This window comes from Mustelus asterias, chromosome 20 (genome assembly GCF_964213995.1).
Source record: "Mustelus asterias chromosome 20, sMusAst1.hap1.1, whole genome shotgun sequence".
Classification (NCBI taxonomy): Eukaryota; Metazoa; Chordata; class Chondrichthyes; order Carcharhiniformes; family Triakidae; genus Mustelus; species Mustelus asterias.
Window position 1 is genome coordinate 53597906 of NC_135820.1, and position 22172 is coordinate 53620077.

At 41.3% G+C, this 22172-nt stretch overlaps 1 protein-coding gene across 3 annotated transcripts in view; it reads left to right on the forward strand.

Moving 5' to 3' along the window:
• znf512b (zinc finger protein 512B) overlaps positions 1-22172 on the forward strand; it is a 122853-nt gene that overhangs the window by 66882 nt on the left and 33799 nt on the right. For all 3 annotated transcript variants that reach the window (XM_078236569.1, XM_078236571.1, XM_078236572.1), the window contains exons 4-6: positions 1909-2037; positions 9484-9656; positions 12407-12621. In XM_078236569.1, the coding sequence (XP_078092695.1) occupies positions 1909-2037; positions 9484-9656; positions 12407-12621 (517 nt within the window). The remainder of the gene's footprint in view (positions 1-1908; positions 2038-9483; positions 9657-12406; positions 12622-22172) is intronic.

Here is a 22172-nt window from a genome sequence, read left to right on the forward strand (position 1 = left end):
TTCAGCACTGTTGGGAGAATCGCCCCCACAATTTCCATAACAGAATTTGACTAATAGTTTCTAAACAAACCATAAAATATAATGATCAAAAACTGACCAGAAAGTGAAATGGCATATGTCTAATAATAAAGCACCAAATGATTAAGCAATACTCAGACTTATGATCAAAAATGTTTACAAGCAAAATAGCACACAAAAGGTTTGCGTGTCTGGTAAATAAGTCATTGCCAAGTGAATCTGAATTTGGATATTAATCTCCATTTATTGTAACATTTTCTGCAGATCAAGCCAAGATTTTTTAAGGCTACAATCATAAGCTGACTTTACGAGGACTGGTGTTTCTGATCTGAGCCAAACAGAGCAAATATGATAAATTCAATAGATTTGGAATATAAAATAGCTTTTTAAAGTTGATCCCGTTTTTATAGCTTGTTTTTCAGATGATGCAACGTTTGTCAATGCACAATGTAACATTGTGTTAACAACCTGTACACAAACACAAATATATCATTGGTGAGCAAATGTTTAAATTAAAGCCAGTTGAACTGATTAGTGAGATGTTCATGTCATAATGGAACCTCCAATACTTCCTTTGGTGGAGGACAGCCTATTTGGTTGCTGTTTTAAGAGTCCCCAAAATGTGCTATTAAACAAAAAGCAGAATAGTTCTCTGGATATGAGAGTCAAGATTAGCGCAATACAAGTAAGAAAATATGTTATTTAGCATACAAGGAAAAGTGAACAACGCTGATGGATAAGTGGGCTGGAAAGAAACTCCTCTCTTTCTTAAATGAGCAATCCCTTAATCTGAGATTATGCTACCTGGTCCTAGACACTCCCGCAAGGGGTAAAAAACCTCTCAACATTTACCCTCTCAAGGCCACTGAAAATCCCGTATGTCTCACTAAGGTCGTCTCTCATTCTTCTAAACTCTAGTGAGTACAAGCCTAACCTCTCAACCTCTCCTCATAAGAAAATCCCTCCGTACCCGGGATCAAGCTAGTGAACCTTCTCTGGACTGCCTTCATTGCCAGTACATTTTTCCTTAGATAAAGGGACCAAAACTGTTCACACTATTCCAGGTGTGGTCTAACAAGTGTCTTGTATAGTTTTAGCAAGATCTCCCTATTTTTAAACTCCATTCACTTTGAAATAAAGGCCAACATTGCATTTGCCTTTCATATTACCTGCTGAACTTGTGTGCTTGTTTTTTGTGATTTATACACGAGGACTCCCAAATCTGTGCTGTAACTTTCTGTCGTCTTTCTCCATTTAGATAATTTTCAGCTCCTTTATTCTTCCAAAGTGCACAACTTTGCATTTTCCTACATTATATCCCATCTGCCAATTTTTTCCCCCCATTCACTTTAGCAACCCCGAAGCTTAAATTACTAGTTCCTTCATTCTTAGCTAATCTTGGCAATAGTGTCTGAATATTTTTCATTCTAATTCACCCTCATGCATTGTGAACATAAAATGGGAAATGTAAAATTACAGTATCACTGGCCCTTATTTTAATATATACTAATTAGGTTTTTATTGAGCATACACCTTGCCAACTGGATTGTGGCAAGAGTCAAATTGTGCTTAGAAATTTAGGGGGATGTTTAACTTTCGTTTGGAGAACTGTTAGAAATGATACTTGTCACAATTTACTGTCCATAAAAAAGCACTTTCCCTGACTAACATTGCAGATGTGCCAAATAATGCTGTTGAAATTCAGGACCAATACAGCTAATGTCACTCAATGGGCGTAGACTGTATTTTAAAAAATAGTAAAGCCATCCAGTGTTATGCCATTGTTCAGCTTATCTTCATCAAGTTTTAAACACTTCCATTTGCATCTCTTTTGCATCTGATTAATTTGCACAAAATTTACATTTACTAATAGAACATTTCTGCTTCTAGGCAGGCGTGATGGCGAAATGGAAAGAAGAGTTCAAGATACATTCTCGAGTTAAATGTCCTAGCTCTGGTTGCTGGCTGGAGTTTCCGAGTATTTACGGATTGAAGTGCCATTACCAGCGTTGTCGGAGCGTAAGAACTACTTTCTTGTGGTAGATAATTTGTATAAAATAAATTTTTTCAATGTTTAAACAATAATGAACCAGTAATGTGCTAGACAAGAAAGTTTTTATATGTGTTAGACATAGGTTGGATTTCAGAAGGTGAAAAAATAAGGATGAGGTGGCCTATGAATCTTCACTCTTTAGTGTAGATTTTATTGCTGCTAATATTAGCCGTCAATTACTTAATGCATTCATGTTGCAACCCTTTAATTTATAGTTTGAGACAGCCATTAGCCAATTTCATTTAAAACAGGCTAGCACTTCCATATGATATTAGACAAAGGCCAGGATTTTCTGCTCCCCTCCTGTGTGATTTCCCACGGCAGACGTGGCGAGCCACTAGCTGCCGGAGGGATCTTCTGGTCCTGCTGAAGTCTATGGGTTTTTGCATGGCTTGCCCACCGTGCCATCGGGGAGCCCTCCCCCACAACGTGCCAACTCCAGCAGGACTGGAAAATCCTACAGGCCAGAGGGGCTGGAAAATCCCACACAGAGAATAGTCATATAATTACATTGTTTACAGTACATCACCAACATATTTTCTTTTTATTCTCTCCTGCCTGGACTCTATTGATGCCAAACCTGGTGCATATTTCTAGGGAGTCTACGATTAGGGAAAGTAAAAAGAATATTCTCGCCTGGGTTTCCCAGTATGGTGGGAATGCTGGAGAGCTGAGGCATTTGGTCACTCTCTAGAAGCAGAGTGTTAAAATAGGCTTGTAACTTACCTCATTAATAATTTGATTTGATTTGATTTATTATTGTCACACATATTAGTAAACAGTGAAAAGTATTGTTTCTTGTGCACTATACAGACAAAGCATACCGTACCCTGTGCAGAATGCAATGTTACAGTCATAGCCAGGGTGTAGAGAAAGATCAACTTAATGCGAGGTAGGTCCATTCAAAAGTCTGATGGCAGCAGGGAAGAAGCTGTTCTTGAGTTGGTTGGTACGTGACCTCAGACTTTTGTATATTTTTCCTGATGGAAGAAGGTGGAAAAGAGAAAGTCCAGGGCACGTGGGATCCTCAATTATGCTGGCTGTTTTGCCGAGGCAGTGGGAAGTGTAGACAGAGTCAATGGGTGGGAGGCTGGTTTGAGTGATGTACTGGACTTCGTTCACGACCCTTTGCAGTTTCTTGTGGTCTTGGATAGAGCAGGAGCAATACCAAGCTGTGAAACAACCAGAAAGAATGCTTTCGATTGTGCATCTGTAAAAGTTGATGGGAGTCGTAGTGGACATACCAAATTTCCTTAGTCTTCTGAGAAAGTAGAGGTGTTGTTGGGCTTCCTTAACTATAGTGTCGGTATGGGGGGACCAGGGCAATGTGTGGCCAAAGCGTAACCTCCTGACTATTGTCAGGAAGAATTTCAACTCAAACTCAGTTAAATGCCTTCTCTGCATCCAGAGAGTGTGCTGGTGCTACCTGAAGTGGCACCTCGTGTGTTTCTCAGATAGCTCCATGACATCTGTTTAATCAGCATCAACTGGCCCAGAGATGATTACATCTCCTCTGGAGGCTAATGTTCCAGCAACAGTTTACAGTTGGTCTTGAGAAGGGATGTAAATCTGTATTATGAGTTCTGAGTGTGATACTTTCCTTATGTACCAGTATCATTGACCTGAAAATTAACAGGGACCTGGGGTGGTGAGCAGGGAGGAGATAAAGGGGCAGGTGTTGCACTTTCTTTGATCGTATGGGAAGATGCCGTGGGTGGTGGGTGAGGTGTTTGGGCATGATGGAGGAGTGGACCAAGGTGTTGCGGAGTGAATGGTCCCTGCGGAATGCTGACAGGGAGTGAGGGGAAGATGTGTTTGGAGGTGGCATCATGTTGGAGTTGGTGGAAATGGCAAAGGATATCCGTTGAATGTAGAGGCTGGTTTTTGTCAGGATATGAGTTCATTTGTGCATTTTGGTCTTTTCTGTGATCCATCTGCCAAGTCCTGAGCGTCCCTATTTACTATACCTATCGGATGAACAGGGTGGGTCTCATTTCTCTTGGAAAGAGAAGGCTGAGGAGTGACTTAATAGAGATCTTTAAAATTGTGAAGGGGTTTGGTAAAGTAAAGAATGTTTACAATTGTGGGGAAGAACGAAACTAGCAATATAAAATTGACCAAGACATTAAATAGAGAAATCGGAAGAAACTCTTTAACCAGAGATAGGTGAGAATGTGGAATTCGCTACCATGGGCAGTGATTGAAGTGGATAGTATTGATGCATTTAAGGGGAGGCTCGTTAAAGACATGAAGGAAAAGGGAATAGAAGGTCATGCTGTTAATTAAATGAGGCAGGATGGAAAGAAGATTGATTGTTGTATTGCAATGCTGGTACCTGAATGCATTGTAGAGTAAAGTGCTTGGCAGAAAAGGATCAACAGTGGATTAGAGAGTGACACCATCCGTATGTAGTCCTTGGTCAGCGCACAGTCTAGGACAGAACTCAGAAAGCAGCAAATCTGTATGGATGAATCCCATGTGAGACTATATTTAGAACTGTGCATAGTTGAAGCTTTCTAGAAGAAGTGTTATGTTAAGTGCAAGCCTCAAGATCCCTCTACTGAACAATCGCTGCATCAATGTAAATGTCCAACTTTGTATGTATATTTATTTAGAATGTGGGTTGAGTAAATCAATTTTGAAGCTTGCATAAGAAAGTTGAAGGTGGGGGGGGGGGGGGGACGTTGTGTATGTGGTGCCTGTCTCTTTAAGACAGTAGAAGTGAGTCAACTGACTTGAGGGACCATTGGAAACTGAGAGTGAGTGATCACCTCAGAGGGTGGAGTCCTCTCTCAGGCAGAATCTTTGAGCAGCCATGTTTTAAGCACATAAAGACTGGAGCTGCTGCTCCAGGGCAGCCTAGAGTTACAACCCTCCTGTACCCTAAGTTTCTCTTATGAACAAATACCTTTTGTTCGTAACGCAGCCTCAAATCTCTTGACGATGCTAGAAAGTCGCAACATAACATGGTTAAATCAGAGACTGCCAGCCTAATCAAAACATTTAAATTTCCCCTCTGCCTTCTGGAAATGATTTACCAACCTGTGCTTTGTCGTCTTTCTGTTAAACCCATAAGTGGGAAGGTTGAAGGCAGTCTGGGGTTAGATATGAAGTTTTAAATATTTATTATCTGTCTAAATCCCAACTCACCCATTTATGGATGTTAAAAGCCAGTTACATTGAGGCTGCCCTGACAATATTCTCCATCCCAGAATGTAGGACATGAACAGGGTCTTGGATTTAGCAGGATGGCAATCCGTTCATGAGGCTTTTTTTCTGAACGGAGCCTGTTTATTGTCAGCTGGAGCTTCACTGTCTGAACCCAAGCGTTGTTTGCATTCTCCTGACAGAGTTGGGGAAATGGAAGATTGCATATATATTTGTACATTGTTTTTGTGGAATGGCACGATTGGGACAAGTCAGTCTCCTGTGGCAGGAAGATGGTACAGAAGCTTTTGCTGCTTGTTCTCTGCCAGGCAGGGACACACCTGAGTTCATTGGTGCATTTTGGTCTTTTCTGTGATCCATCTGCCAAGTCCTGAGCGTCCCTATTTACTATACCTATCGGATGAACAGGGCGGGTCTCGTTTCTCTTGGAAAGAGAAGGCTGAGGAGTGAGTTAATAGAGATGTTTAAAATTGTGAAGGGGTTTGGTAAAGTAAAGAATGTTTACAATTGTGGGTAAGAACAAAACTAGCAATATAAAATTGACCAGGACATTAAATAGAGAAATCAGAAGAAACTCTTTAACCAGAGACAGGTGAGAATATGGAATTCACTACCATGGGCAGTGATTGAAGTGGATAGTATTGATGCATTTAAGGGGAGGTTAGTTAAAGACATGAAGGAAAAGGGAATAGAAGGTCATGCTGTTAATTAAATGAGGCAGGATGGGAAGAAGATTGATTGGAGCATATATGCAGCAGAGGTTGGTGAGCTGAATGGCCTGTTTCTGCACTGTATAATCTATGTAATTCTGTGTTATAACAAAGACTAGTGGAACTGCAGCCCTGTATCTTTTGATGTTACTCTTGCAATGCATACAGCTTAATTTAAAGTTTTATATTTATTTATTAGTGTCACAAGTAGCTTGACATAAACACTGCAATGAAGTTACTGTGAAAATCCCCTAGTTGCCACACTCTGGCGCCTGTTCCGAGGGAGAATTTAGCATGGCCAATGCACCTAACCAGCACGTCTTAGACTGGCAATTAAACATTACGGACACTCCCGGGACCAGCTAAGAAAAATTGAAGTGAGGAATTTCTGAAGCTGGAGAGTTGCATTAACAATTGCTGCAGTATTCCCTGCACTGCCCTTTGTGCATCTTCCCCCGCACACCCCATTCTGCCCGCACAGACTCGGATTTGCTTTTTCTGGAGTCAGATCCTTGGCAGATTTTCAGCCCTCACCCCTTAATCAAGGTCAGGTTATCTCAGGAACAGGTTTGAGATCCCTTTGGGCATACCGTTATATGACGCTGCCGTGAATTAAGAGAATGAACAGCATAGGGTGAAATAAAGTGGAGTCAGACTTATTTCAGCCTACTGTAAGTGACCACCCATGCTGCAGTGTAGACATGTATCCATCAGGTGATTGATGTTCTTCATAGAAAAACTGGGGAATTCACCTTGGGCACTGCAGCAAGGTAGGACCATCTCATTAACAGGCCAGCTCAAGGTCCAGGGTGTGATTGACGGCACCCACTTTACCTTGCACACTCCCACAAAACTTCCCCTCAACCTTCACTCCTTCAATGCATGGAAGAGTCATAGAAACATAGAAAATAGGTGCAGGAGTAGGCCATTCAGCCCTTCAAGCCTGCACCCCCATTCAACATGATCATGGTTGATCATGCACCTTCAGTATCCCACTCCCATTTTCTCTCCATATCCCTTGATACCTTTAGCCACACGGGCCATGTCCAGCTCCCTCTTGAACATATCTAACTATCCACTCCGACAGAGAAGCCTTGATTTTAACCTGGGCATGAATTGCTAATGTGGGATAGAAGGTGGAGGCAATCCATCTGGCCCTTGGAACATGAGACCTGGACAATTGACATTGACGAGGCTGACACAGAGGCCAGCTGGTAAGGGTGGGAAATCAGATGGCTGTGGGAAAGTAAATACTGTAAAGGAAGTAGATGGAGGATCAGGAACGATTTATCATTCTCCTTTGGAGCCTCAAGGCAACATAACAATATTTTTAAAAAAACAATGTGTACCATCGCTCTGGGTTGCCGGCAGTTTCTGTTGGCAGTTCCAAGGTTGCACAGTCTACACTTTTCCACATTCTAATTGTGCCATATCACAAATTACATCAATAATATTTATGAGGCACTGTCCATCTGCAGTGGAGAGCAGGGCCTCTACACTGAAACCCTAAGAGTTAAAGTTGCAGAGGGTGAGATTCTGCCGCCTGGAATAGTAAAAGCTCTACCAGATCACTATCATCAGCCTGGCAGGACTGAAATTGTACTTAATGTCTCAGCACCAACTATGCTGGAAGTTGTCATAATGCATTGCCCTCACTGCGCACTTAAGGGCATGTGTGAAAGACACAATGATCCAGATTTTGCTCTATGTGACACAGAAAGAGCTTTCGCCTCTCACCTCACATACAGTTGCCCAGAGACTTTTCGCAAGTATGTCAGAGGTAAATCCTACCAATCCGATATCTGATCCAGTGAAGCACCCTCTGCACAAAATGAGGAGGAAAAGCAGTGGGGAGGCTCTTCAGCCTATCAATTTGAGGAACTTTCTCCGAGAGATGCAGACTCCAAACCTGGAAGTGAAAAAAGTGAAACTATAAATTGTATTTAAATCATTATTCAGAAAGAAAAATAAAGATTGGGATATACACATGGGATTAAAGGAAGGAGATAAAAAGAGGAAACAAAAAAAAACCTGCAATTTTAATTTTTAAAATATTTGCACCATTAACTTCCTATCAAAGAAATGAGACTTCACACTTGTAAAATTACATTTTCAGGGCCAGCGACATTGTTCATTAGTAATTATCACTTATTTCAGTGTTACAACTTCAGTCCTGAATGCACTAGCCCTATCTTTCTCACTTGTCTTTCATGCAAGACTAATGGGAAGTATCCCAAATTCACACTTGCTATGGGGATTTCAATGCCTAGTCTATCAACAAACACTGCAACAGCACACTTGTGGAAGAGCAAAGTATCTGTGACCAAAACTTCTGGATTCCTACATTTAATTGCTGATGTATGGGCACCAGAAGTTACTATCAGATTTACCCTGTAATAACATCAAACACCATTCGCCTCGTTGTTTCTATTACAGCAAAGTCCAGGCCTATATCCAATTAAGATCACAAGAGGTTTATGTTATTGCATCCCTGGGTTACAGTATCATAGAGGAAATTTTCTCTATGCGTTGACAAAGCAGCTTTGACAAAGGGTCATCTGGATTCGAAACGTCAGCTCTTTTCTCTCCTTGCAGATGCTGCCAGACCTGCTGAGATTTTCCAGCACTTTCTCTTTTGGTTTCAGATTCCAGCATCCACAGTAATTTGCTTTTATTATTGTACAGTATCATAGCTAGTTTCAGCAGCATGGGCATCCTTGACCTATTTACGAACATGAGCACAATATTTAGGCACTTGTTCCTGTTTAGGGGTTCTGGGATTTTCCAGTGCAGTGGAGAGCTACTGCTGTAAGCAGTGACCCTTTTCTACAGATAGACAACTGGACACCTAGCCTAGTAAGAAGTCTCACAACACCAGGTTAAAGTCCAACAGGTTTATTTGGTAGCAAATACCATAAGCTTTAGGAGCGCTGCCCCTTCGTCAGATGGAGTGAAAATCCTTGATTATTTAAAACCAGCTTCATTGGTTGCAAGTATTTTCATGGATGATACTGGGCATTGCATATAAACTAGAGCTTAAGGGTCAAACTGTTCTCTGTTCATGTGGTTTATTGGGTTCTGGAAGAGTGCAAGTGTGGAGACCTGTGTCCTGTCAAACCCTCTGCACCTGTGGAATTCAGTCACTCTGTAAAGTTGCAGCAGCTTTGTCTGTGGAAGCTGGAATGATCCTGTGGAAAGTGAATTGAGTACCACCATCATTTTCACTGGCAGTGGCATAACATAGATTGATGCAGGCTGCAGGAGTGGAGCTTTTCCAGTTACTTAACCTAACTTTATTTCATGTCAGTAAATTCAGAGGGGACAGATTTTCACATGGTCGGGGGAATTTAAAAGCACAGCGTTAATATACAGATACAGGTATTTTCGCAACTATTCAGTATTTTATGTTCACGTCCGGTATCATTTTCATTAATAATGATGTAACTGCTCTATTTGAGAACAGTCCCTATGTCTGTTTGTTGAGTGATTTATAATCATGGCACAACTTGTTATAACCAGATTGTTTTACCGTAGGGCATTGATTCAAAGAAGTACAATCACCAGTGTCTTCTATGTGAAGCTTCATTTGTATCTAAATCCCAACTGGAGAAGCATAAACAATGGAAACATGAAGATAAAAGAACGCAGGCAAAAGAAGTGGATGGGAAAGTTACGAAAGCAGTTGGTCGAGGTAGAGGTAGAAAAAGGTTTGTTCGTTTTTAGAGAGAATTTAGTATTGGGCTAATCTCCTATATGGTTTATAGTGGGTTGGAAATGGGTTTATAGGGTTTAATACTTATCTTTTTAAAAAACGTTTGAGGAATAACTTAACTGTAGCCTAACACTCCATTATACTGAATATATATTACATATGTATTATATTCCATATATATTAAGCATATTTACATGTTGCTAAAACTGTTTAATGTGGTGAGTAAAAATGTGTGTATGTTCATATTGTTTTTCACCTCTATTTAACTGACATAGTCTGTTTTAATTTAATATTCAAATAGTGCTGTTCCTGCTCAATGCATTTCCCAAAAGTATATTTGACAGGTGTGTATCTATTGTATTGAAATTGCTAAGTTGGGATGCACATTCCATTTTAAAATGCATTGAAAAATCTGTCACTGCAAAACTTATAATAAAACTGTAAACAGTTAATTGCAATACTAATTACAGAATCTTTCAATACTAAATGTCACAAAATTTTAGTAGTTAAAACAATGGTCAGGATGTAAAACAGGCGATCCTGGATGAATTTCCATTGAAGTCAATGAACAGTGACATTGTGCAGGGTATATAATGGGCAGCCTATTGCTACTGGCAGTTTTATACCATCGCCAAAAGTTAACTTTACCCCATGATTCCAAGATCATGTACAGAGAGTTTAAAAAATTGAGTCTGCATATGACTGGAGCTTCTGATCATTGAGTGTCCCAGTGGAAGTACCCTTAACCATTTGAGCTGTCTTAACCAGCAGCTATGTTGGTAAAGGTAAGTAAGGAGGCCTGCCTTTTCTCCACAATGATAATTCTTCAGAACAGCAATTGGTCTGTGATCCCAAGGCCCACCACAGCATTTACTTAATAAGAAATCCCATTAGCTAATTTTATGATCTGGCCTTGGTTAATTACACTTCCCACTTTAGCCCACTCATCTGCTGGCCATTTAATCAGATGAGTGCATGCATTATGGTCCTTCAGACGTCCTTCAGAGATTTTTAGGTTCTCTCAGCTAGTGGTGCTAAGATCTGACTCTTACCTTGTTTCATCGATCAGCTTTTCAAGCCCTGTAACCATCCAGCCAATTCAGTCAATTCCTCCACCTCTCCCCAGCCCCCCCAAGCCTTTTGCTATCCCCTCCAATTCCTTTTGTTTTCCCCACCCCTCCCCACCACCAGTTACTTCCAGCATGATAGACATCCCACTTCCATTGAGCAACATTCTGGCCCCAAACCCTGACTCTGCCACCATAGATTAGCAGTTTGCTCCATTTCCTCCCTTCACTAACCTAGTACTGAGGAGCCATCCACTGCTTTGCAGCATTTCAGTCTTTGTTTGCCACTACTGATTGATCTCTCAGCTCTACTACTTTACAACTACTTTTGCTGACCAAAATTTTGGACCTTGTCAACCCCCCTGCCCAGTGGGCAATGTTTTGGCCAGAGAGCCTATTTTACCTCTTCCTTTCCTTTCTTTTCCTCCTCTCTTCTTTCTTGTGCCACTTTCCTCTCTAACTTACTCTGGCTCCTTCTCAACCTCTCAATGAGGGGAGGCGATGGCCTAGTGGTATTATCGCTGGACTATTAATCCAGAAACTCAGCTAATGTTCTGGGGACCACGGCAGATGGTGGAATTCAATAAAAAATATCTGGAATTAAGAATCTACCGATGACCATGAAACCATTGTCGATTGTTGGAAAAACCCATCTGGTTCACTAATATCCTTTAGGGAAGGAAATCTGCCGTCATTACCTGGTCTGGCCTACCTGTGACTCCAGAGTCACAGAAATGTGATTGACTCTCAACTGCCCCCTGAAATGGCTGAGCGAGACATTCAGTTCAAGAGCTACTAGGGATGGGCAATAAATACTGGCCAGCCAGTGAGGTCCATGTCCCATAAATAAACTTTTTAAAAATCATCTGACCATCACCTTCTCCCCTTCTCTCCCATTCCTTTTCCTTTTTCTCCTTCTCCTCCCATTCCCCTGTGTTCTCATCTGTTTCACCCCTACCAAAAAATATACTTTACTCATAAAATTTGTAAAAGTACATTGCATAACTGTTCAAATTTGACAGTACCTTAAATGCAGTACAGTTCACCTTCTTTCAATATAGTACATGAGATGCCTCACTAGACTTGCCATTGCAAGTTATATTTGTAATGTACATTTGCATTACATTTGCTGTCGATACAGCCTGAGCTGTTTTATATGGTTCCCAGCCCTTCAGTATACTATGACAGGAGATCCTTAGAGAGTGGACTTCTTCCAGTGCGCCTCAGCAGCAGTTTTAGTGCATCCCTCAGCACTTGGTCCTGGATCTTGGAATGTGTCAGTCTTGGTTGCAACACTTGGTTGCTGACAGCTTTTTGCATTGGAAAACCAGCACGTTTTGCGCAGACCAAAGAGCCTTTTTCACCGATTGATGATTCTCCAGCAGTTCTCCACTACTTCCCTGTCACCATTTCCTTCCTAAAGATCTCTTTCTCCATCCTCTTTTCCTCCCATCTGCCTTCTCCTTTTCTCTGTGTAGCTCCAGTAATCCTCCACCCTTTAAATAAATACTTCACTTGGCCTTAAGGCTTTTGTGCAATAATAAGGAAAATTAATTGCTTTTTTTTCTGTGAAGAAACTTAGACCTCATAAGCACAGGGGTGAAAGTGCTGTTATTGAGCTGTCTGCTGTTTGTTTGCATAAGTGACCTCATTGGTAAAGATTTTATTCATGTTTCAGGGTTACTGAAAACGCAGAAACTTCACCTAAAAAGTCCAAGCAACAGAAGAGAGAATTGAGTAAGCACTCTGAGAATGGGGAATGTGCAACACAGAACAGAGACAGCAAATTAGCAAACACTACAGCAGCTCAAGAAACTCTGACCTCTAATGAACTAAGCAAAGGCAAGAAACAGATATCATTTCCTGAGGAAGATCCTGAACGAACAAAGCACAGTAAGCCTGGAACAATTCAAAATAGTCGTCTGGTTTCACTGCTGTTGTCTTGAAAAAGATATTTTTTTACAAATTAGGATCTATTAGGCAACACGGTGGCACAGTGGTTAGCACTGCTGCCTCACAGCCCCAGGGACCTAGGTTCGATTCCCGGCTTGGGTCACTGTCTGTGCAGAGTCTGTGCATTCTCCCTGTGTCTGCGTGGGCTTCCTCCGGGTGCTCCAGTTTCCTCCCACAGTCCGAAAGACGTGCTGGTTAGGTGCATTGGCCATGCTACATTCTCCCTCAGTGTACCCCGAACAGCTGGAGTGTGGCGACTAGAGGATTTTCACAGTAACTTCATTGCAGTGTTAATGTAAGCCTACTTGTGACACTAATAAATAAACTTTAAACTATTTCATGCCCCAATTATGTAATGAAAATAGGGAAGTAACAAAAGTTATTTTTGTATTATGTATGAGGTCTGATATAAAGACTAATACAAGACCATGTGGTTAGTGGAAGTAAACTATTGGAACTGTTTATTAATATGTCTATCCTCTGGCACAGTAATCCAATCTAAGCAACCAGCAGCACAAAAGAGGCTAAAAGATTGCGTCCATTTAAAGCAATTCTCTGTAATATGATGTTATTGTTTGGGACAACCAAATAATGACTATCGGAATATTAATAATATGGGCGACACGGTGACACAACGGTTAGCACTGCTATCTCACAGCGTATGGACCAGGGTTCAATTCTGGCCTCGGGTGACTGTCTGTGTGGAGTTTGCACGTTCTCCCTGTGTCTATGTGGGTTTCCTCCGGGTGCTCCGGTTTCCTCCCACATTCCAAAGATGTGTGGGCTAGCTGGATTGGCCATGCTAAATTGCCCCTTATTGTCAGGGGGACAGAGGGATTAGCAGGGTAAATACATGGGGATACAGGGATAGGGTCTGGGTGGGATTGTGGTCGGTGCAGGCTTGAAGGGTCAAATGGCTTCCTTCTACACTCTAAAAATTCTATGATTCTGAATCTAGTGGTTGCCCGGTAAAATTTCCCTTAATTGATTTCAATGTTGAGATCACCCAGGGCTCCTACTAAATAAAAATTGCAATTTTTTAAAGGTATTAATACAATCTAAAACTCACTTAATAATGAGGGATCATAAATATTAATCAGTTTATCAAGCAATGATTTGTTTGCATCTCTGGTGGGAATGCTAGCTTGGATTCAATTACATTGATTTTATGTGTTTTTTGTGAATTTGTCCTTGGCTCTGCTTTTAACCACACATACTTATGTACAGTATTGAATCTATTTATTGTCTTGGAGATTTATGTATTGTTGACTTTGACACAAAATGGCTTCTTATGAATATTTTGTGGATTAACGATACCATCGCATTCAATTCAGTTATTATTAAATTATTACCAGGATTATTACTGTTGACACTGCGGCTGACTTTGGGAGTGTGTCCTCTGATTGCTCAAGGATCTGGGATGAGAATTCTCTAAGTGATCCAACGATTGTGAATTTTCTGGTTTCCCTTCTTGCCATTTAGGGTTGGCCACAGTGCAAATGATTTTTACTATCTCTTAAGCACTCTCGAGATGTATTGAACCGAACAAGTGTGCAGACTTTAGATTTTTCCGGTGGTTTCATTGTGCATTGTGTAAGTTCCAAGATGTGCAAGTTGGGTGGATTGGCCATGCTAAATTGCCCCTCAAAATAAAGGGGGGTCAGTTTAGGACAGAGTTGAGGAGGAACTTCTTCTCTCAGAGGGTGGTGAATCTCTGGAATTCTCTGCCCACTGAAGTGGTGGAGGCTACCTCATTGAATATGTTTAAATCACGGATAGATGGATTCCTGCTCGGTGAGGGAATTAGGGGTTATAGGGATCAGGCGGGTAAGTGGAACTAATCCACTTCAGATCAGCCATGATCTTATTGAATGGCGGGGCAGGCTCGAGGGGCTAGATGGCCTATTCCTGCTCCTATTTCTTATGTTCTTATGTTCTTTGTGTCCAAAGATGTGCAGATTAGGTGGATTGGCCATGTTAAATTGCCCCTTAGTGTCCAAAGATGTGGAGGTTAGGGTGGATTGGCCATGCTAAATTGCCCCTTAGTGTCCAAAGATGTGCAGGTTAGGGTGGATTGGCCATGCTAAATTATCCCTTAGTGTCAGGGGGATTAGAAGGGTAAATGCGTGGAGTTGTGGGTATAGGGCCTGGGTGGAATTGTGGTCAGTGCAGGCTTGATGGGCTGAATGGCCTCCTTCTGCACTATGATTCTATGATTCTATGATTGAAAGCTTTGTGACAATAGAATGGCCAGCTAAGAATGATTCAGTGCAGCTGTTCCATTGGTTTCATTGCAGCCCATGTTTGAAACACAAGATGAATCTTTTGATTGTTTCTATGAACAAGGAATTTGCAGCACGGTGGCACAGTGGTTAACACTGCTGCCTCACAGCACAAGGGACCTGGGTTTGATTCCCAACTTTGGTCATTGTCTGTGTGCAGTTTGTGCATTCTTCCTGTATCTGTGTGGGGTTTCCTCCGGGTGCTCCAGTTTCCTTCCACACTCCAGAGATGCGTGGGTTAGGTTGATTGGCCATGCTAAATTGCCACTTAGTGTCAGGGGGTTAGTAGGGTAAATAAGTAGGGCTATGGGGATAGGGCCTGGGTGGAATTGTGGTTGGTGCAGACTCGATGGGCTGAATAGCCTCCTTCTGCACTGTCGGGATTCTATGTCAGTGCCTGGGGGACTTTAACTTTACAAATATTGACTGGAAAAGCTATAATTCGAGTACTTTAGAAGGGTCGGTTTTTGTCCAATGTGTGCAGGAAGGCTTCCTGACGCAGTATGTAGATAGACCAACAAGAGGCGAGGCCACATTGGATTTGGTACTGGGTAATGAACCAGGCCAGGTGTTAGATTTGGAGGTAGGTGAGCACTTTGCTGACAGTGACCACAATTTGATTACGTTTACCTTAGCAATGGAAAAGGATAGGTATATACCAAAAGGCAAGAGTTATAGCTGGGGGAAAGGAAATTATGATGCGATTAGGCGAGATTTAGCTGGCATAGGTTGGGGAAGGAAACTGCAGGGGATGGGCACAATTGTAATGTGGGACTTGTTCAAGGAACAGCTACTACGCGTCCTTGATAAATATGTACCTGTCAAGCAGGGAGGAAGCAGACGTGTGAGGGAACCGTGGTTTACTAAGGAGGTTGAATCTTTTGTGAAGAGGAAGAAGGAGACTTATGTTAAGATGAAACGTGAAGGCTCAGTTAGGGCACTTGAGAGTTACAAGTTAGCCAGGAAAGACCTAAAGAAAGAGCTAAGAAGAGCCAGGAGGGGACATGAGAAGTCTTTGGCAGGTAGGATCAAGGAAAACCCTAAAGCTTTCTATAGGTATGTCAGGAGTAAAAGAATGACTAGAGTAAGATTAGGGCCGGTCAAGGACAGTAGTGGGAAGTTGTGCGTGGAGTCTGAAGAGATAGGAGAGGCACTAAATGAATATTTTTCGTCGGTATTCACACTGGAGAGGGACAGTGTTGTCGAGGGGAGTACTGAGATGCAGACTGTTGGACTGGATAGGATTGATGTTCATAAGGAGGAGGTGTTAGCAATTCTGGAATGGGTAAAAATAGATAAGTCCCCTGGGCCGGATGGGATTTATCCTAGGATTCTCTGGGAGGTTAGAGAGGAGATTGCAGAGCCTTTGGCTTTGATCTTTGTGTCGTCATTGTCTACAGGAACAGTGCCAGAAGACTGGAGGATAGCAAATGTTGTCCCCTTGTTCAAGAAGGGGAGTAGGGACAACCCTGGTAATTATAGACCGGTGAGCCTTACTTCTGTTGTGGGCAAAGTATTGGAAAGGATTAAAAGAGATAGGATTTATAATCACCTAGAAAGGAATAATTTGATTAGGGATAGTCAGCACAGTTTTGTGAAGGGTAGGTCGTGCCTCACAAACCTTATTGAGTTCTTTGAGAAGGTGACCAAAGAGGTGGATGAGGGTAAAGCGGTTGATGTGGTGTATATGGATTTCAGCAAAGGGTTTAATAAGGTTCCCCATGGTAAGCTTTTGCAGAAAATACGGACACATGGGATTGAGGGTGATTTAGTGGTTTGGATCAGGAATTGGCTAGCTGTAAGAAAACCGAGGGTGGTGGTTGATGGGAAATATTCATCCTGGAGTTCAGTTACTAGTGGTGTACCGCAAGGATCTGTTTTGGGGCCACTGCTGTTTGTCATTTTTATTAATGACCTGGATGAGGGCTTGGAAGGATGGATTAGTAAATTTGCGGATGACACTAAAGTCGGTGGAGTTGTAGACAGTGCGGAGGGAAGTGGCAGGTTACAGAGGGACATAGATAAGCTGCAGAGCTGGGCTGAGAGGTGGCAAATGGAGTTTAATGCAGAAAAGTGTGAGGTGATTCACTTTGGAAGGAGTAACAGGAATACAGAGTACTGGGCTAATGGTAAGATACTTGGTAGTGTGGATGAACAGAGGGTGTACATATGCACAGATCCCTGAAAGTTGGCACCCAGGTTGATAGGGTTGTTAAGAAGGCGTACGGTGTGTTAGCTTTTATTGGTAGAGGGATTGAGTTTTGGAGCCAGGAGGTCATGCTGCAACTGTACAAAACTCTGGTGCGGCCGCATTTGGAGTATTGCGTACAGTTCTGGTCGCTGCATTATAGGAAAGATGTGGAAGTGTTGGAAAGGGTGCAGAGGAGATTTACCAGGATGTTGCCTGGTATGGTGGGAAAATCGTATGAGGAAAGGCTGAGGGGCTTGAGGTTGTTTTCGTTAGAGAGAAGAAGGTTAAGAGATGACTTAATAGAGGCATACAAGATGATCAGAGGATTAGATAGGGTGGATAGTGAGAGCCTTTTTCCTCGGATGGTGATGGCTAGCACGAGGGGACATAGCTTTAAATTGAGGGATGAGAGATATAGGACAGATGTTAGAGGTAGGTTCTTTACTCAGAGAGTAGTAAGGGCGTGGAATGCCCTGCCTGCAGCAGTAGTGGACTCGTCAACATTAAGAGCATTCAAATGGTTATTGGATAAACATATGGATGATATTGGAATAGTGTAGATTAGAGGGGCTTTAGATTGGTTCCACTGGTCGGCGCAACATCGAGGGCCGAAGGGCCTGTACTGCGCTGTAATGTTCTATGTTCTAACACATTCTTACTTGTTGTTGTACAGCAATAATAGAACAATGTGTATATCGGTTACTGATTTATGCTGACTCATGAAACTGCCCCAATCCTTCTAGGATGATGGTCAGGATAGCTTCCCATTTTCCCAGAGATGCATAGATTCTCCATTAAACGTAATGAAATATAATATATCTGTTACACAAGAAATATTTGTATACATTCCTTGAATTTGAACCACAAAATTCAGCTCCATATTTCCTGCATTTTCAGTGTTAAGAATGCTGTTTGTGTCCAAAATGGCAGCCAAGCCATTAAAGGTGCCAAATGCCATCTTGGGTAGGTCAACGGTGCTGACTTAAGGACCATGTCCCAGAAATATGCAGAGCAGGCAAAAATAGTAATGCAAATTTTACGCTAGTTTTCCATCTTCAACCTCAATTCACTATTGCTGTCTCTTAGCATCAGATAGCTAGACATGCATTCAGCAGCAGTGAGGATCCCCCTCCCCACTCCCCCAACACCTCCAGTACCATTTAAAGCTACCATCAATCGCTTCAGGTTAGATGCTGATGTTATATTTTAGAAAGCCAATTGGTGATCATCTCCTAACTTACCAACCACTGTTCCAATCTGTGCTTATTCACACCTCTTTTGTAAACCTTTACCAATTAAGTGTTCTATTTGAAAGGGGCACGACTGATTCACTGTAACAGAAACTGAGGACACAAGTAAATCCCCAGTTAATGCCTGCCAGTAGCATACAATTGAATGCAATTAATATACAATTACATTCTGAATGATTTCTACTGAATTATTAGAAGTGTTTGGTGGTTTGTATTGCCATTATACAATTGGTAAAGTACAAAGATATTGATGTGGTATATGTTGAAGGCCTTGGTTTTAACTTCAAGGGTTCTGCTCAGATCACTTAGTCCTAGACATTGGTGATGTAGTTTCCATCCCTCGTGGCCAATAGCATGACAGGAAAAATGGGCATGCATGACATAGAAGAGGATACATCTTTCAAAGTGGTGGGAGGATATGGGTTCTCAGCAGGAGACTTTATCCATCTGGAACTCCAAAGAGCCTCATGGACCCTCATATCCCCCATGCCAATTAATGCCCCAAACCCATCCTCTCATGGCCTGTCATACCCTCCAGGCCAACCTATTTTCTCTATACACTCACGTGAACCTTCATAGCCACAACAAATGCCACCCCATGTACCTCCATCCCTCACCTTTTTCCCTTACACCTACCATGTAAACTCACCCAGTATCCTCCTCTATGGGGAGACTTCAGGACCCATGCTGAGGTTAAGTAATATAAAGTTCCAAGTTTCTATTGCAGACTTACTTGATTTAAAAAAAAACACTCTCATTCATAAAATACCTTCACTTCATTTACATTCCTTCAGTTATATAATCCTTTATAAGAACAAACATTTCAGTCAAGTGCATAATTCCTTATAAAAACAAGCATTGGGATTCATAGCCCCACTTCAAAGAGTATGTAACCACTTGGAGCTGTCAGTCAAACAGTCAAAGTATCCTACTTTGAAAATAGAAGTTGTAAAGTCTGTCATGCAGCACTAATCCAGTAATGGTAACCCTCAGGCTTATGCCAGTAGTCAGAGTGAAACAGCAAGCAATGATTTTTGTTAAACAGATTTTTAAAGATTTAAAGGGCAGGAGTTTTAAATATTTTGTCAGATGCCTTTACGGTTTATTTGGACACTTTTGACAGTTGCTTCTGACAGTTGCCTTTAACAGTTAATTTCAACACTTTTGATAGTTCAGATGAACTTGATAATGAGGGTTTATGTTCCTTTTATGCACAACCATGCCACTTTTAACAATTCCAAGGGACAACTGACCTCCTCCAAATGGCACCTGATCTCTCTTGAAAGCGTGCCAGGACCACAGCCAAAGAGATACTCAACCTTTCCAATGGACTCTACAAAGTTTAGACCTGTTCCCATCAGTGGTGGAAATAGGTGGTCTTGGTGGGTGGTACCCTACTGTTCAGCCTTAGTTTGTTTTAATTAGAAATTTTGCCTGGTCTGTCTTGTATCCCTCCATATTTGCTCTGCAGCAAGCTATTTCAATGGAAAAAGGCATTTTCCAAGTGCCCTAGATACCTCTGCAGCCCAGTAGACGACCTATAATTTTAGGAATTTAAGAGGAACGAGATGCGGTTAATCCATTTGAAAGAGTTAATGGTCTACAATGGATACTGAACTGATTATATCTTTATTATCGTCCTGAATATTTTTCTTCCCTCAAACTTTCATATAACATTCTAAGGAAATTTCAAGGTCAAATATGGTTGTGCAGCAGTGGCTCCTAGTTGCAGCATTTTAGGTTATGGTGGCATAGTGGTTAGCATTGCTGTCTCACAGTGCCAGGGACACGGGTTCAATTCCAGCCTCGGGTCACAGTCTGTGTGAAGTCTGCACATTCTCCACATGTCTGTGTGGGTTTCCTCCCACACTCAACAGATGAGCAGGTTAGGTTGATTGGCCATGCTAAGTTGACCCTTAGTGTCAAGGGGTAAATATGTGGGGTTACGGTGATAGGGTGGGATTAATGTCAGTGCAGGATTGATAGGCTGAATGGCCTCCTCCTGCACTGTAGGGATTCTATGATTCTATGAAATCAGCATAATGGAGTTTTAGAAATGTAATTGTTTCTGTTGTTTTAACCTGAGCTGGATAGGATTTTCTTGACTTTGGGAGATCGGTCCTTTGAATCATTAACTTTTCATGGGATTTGATTCAAATTGTAGGTAAATTTGTCCATTGACCCTGTTTACATCAATAACTCATTAAAATGTGTGTTAATATTTCCAACGGTTGCCTGGAATCATTAGGTTGTTACAATCTTACTTGTAAATATTCTGGTACCATGTGGAATACTTTCACATGAATTAAATTCAATGAATTTGAGTGAACTTATAAATTGTATTTGACAAACCAAGAATGCACCAGCAGTGGTCCATGTAATAAGGTGAAACATAATATGTTGGTAGTTTTGTTTTGATAGAGAAAAAAATAGATTCACTTTGCTGGTTTGTGGTTGCTATTTGGCTAACTGAGTCAGTACTTGCAGTTGTTATTAAGTTTGGACATAAGAAAGTCCACATTTTAAAAAATCACATTGGCTACACTTCTGATAATACAACATACCCTTTATTGTGTAGTATTACTGCAAAATTGTTTGCATTTGAAATGGTAAAGAATAAACTTGCATTTACATAATGCCTTGATATCCTCCAGATGTTCCAAAGTCCTTCACAACCAATGGATCAAAAATGTGAATAGCGGTCTCTATTATTAAGTAGGCACATATTGTAGCCAGTTTGTGGCAGTAAGAGCCCATGAATGGCAAATTAATTTTTACACAAACTTAAGCTTAATTTCTTTGGTGGAGTTTGCTGATGAAGGAAGTTTGGTCATGAACATTGAGAAAACTCCTTGCCCATCTCTGAATAACGGCATAGGACATTTTGGTATCATCTAAGCAGAGTGATGAGGCCTTGATTTAGTGTCTTATCCATAAGACAGTACTGTTGACAATGCAGTGCTTGTGCTGAATTATGATGATGTGTCAGCCTAGATTCCGTACATAAATTATTTTTGGCTTTGTGCCCACAAAAATCTGACTCAAAGGAAAGAGAGCCATCAATTCAGCCAAGTTGACACTGAAGTTATTAGTTGAATTGGAACAAGAGGACTATAGAGATGTGCAGCATGAAAGATATAGGAGTTCTTTTGCATAACTTGAGTTTGACATTATTTTTGCTATGCTGTAAATATCTAGTTCATAAGTCATATGTTTTAGAATATAATTTTTAGGTGGGAAATCAAAGTGATAACTGGAAAAAGCTTGGTTAAGAAATTGATAAAGAGCCCCAATGAAAAAATCAAACAAGCCAAGGTTTAATTAACCAGTGTTTATCGTAAAATTCAGAGTTGATAGTGAAAAAAGAACCTAAACAATGGGTGACCCATTTCTGGACCTTTCGATAGAGCCAAAATCTCTATGGTTATCTTCAAAAATGAAGCTAAAAGCTAGCAATTATGGGAAAGACGGTCATAAATCTCTGAAAGAGATATAAATTATTCATATACTTTATAGAATCAAAGAATTGTGTTGAAGGTGAAATCATTTGTTTGTATTTCTGATTGAACCATCCCAAAGCATGCCATGTTGTCGTAGAGATAGTAATTCAAGGTGGAACTTGTTCAATTTATCGGTGTGTTTGCTGACAGAAGCAAGAAGTTCAGTTTGGGGAAGACAGAGGCAGTTCAGGTTTTGCCACGCTGTGGACTGCATCTCACTGGATTGTGGCTTTTGCTACCAAATAAACCTGTTGGACTTTAACCTGGA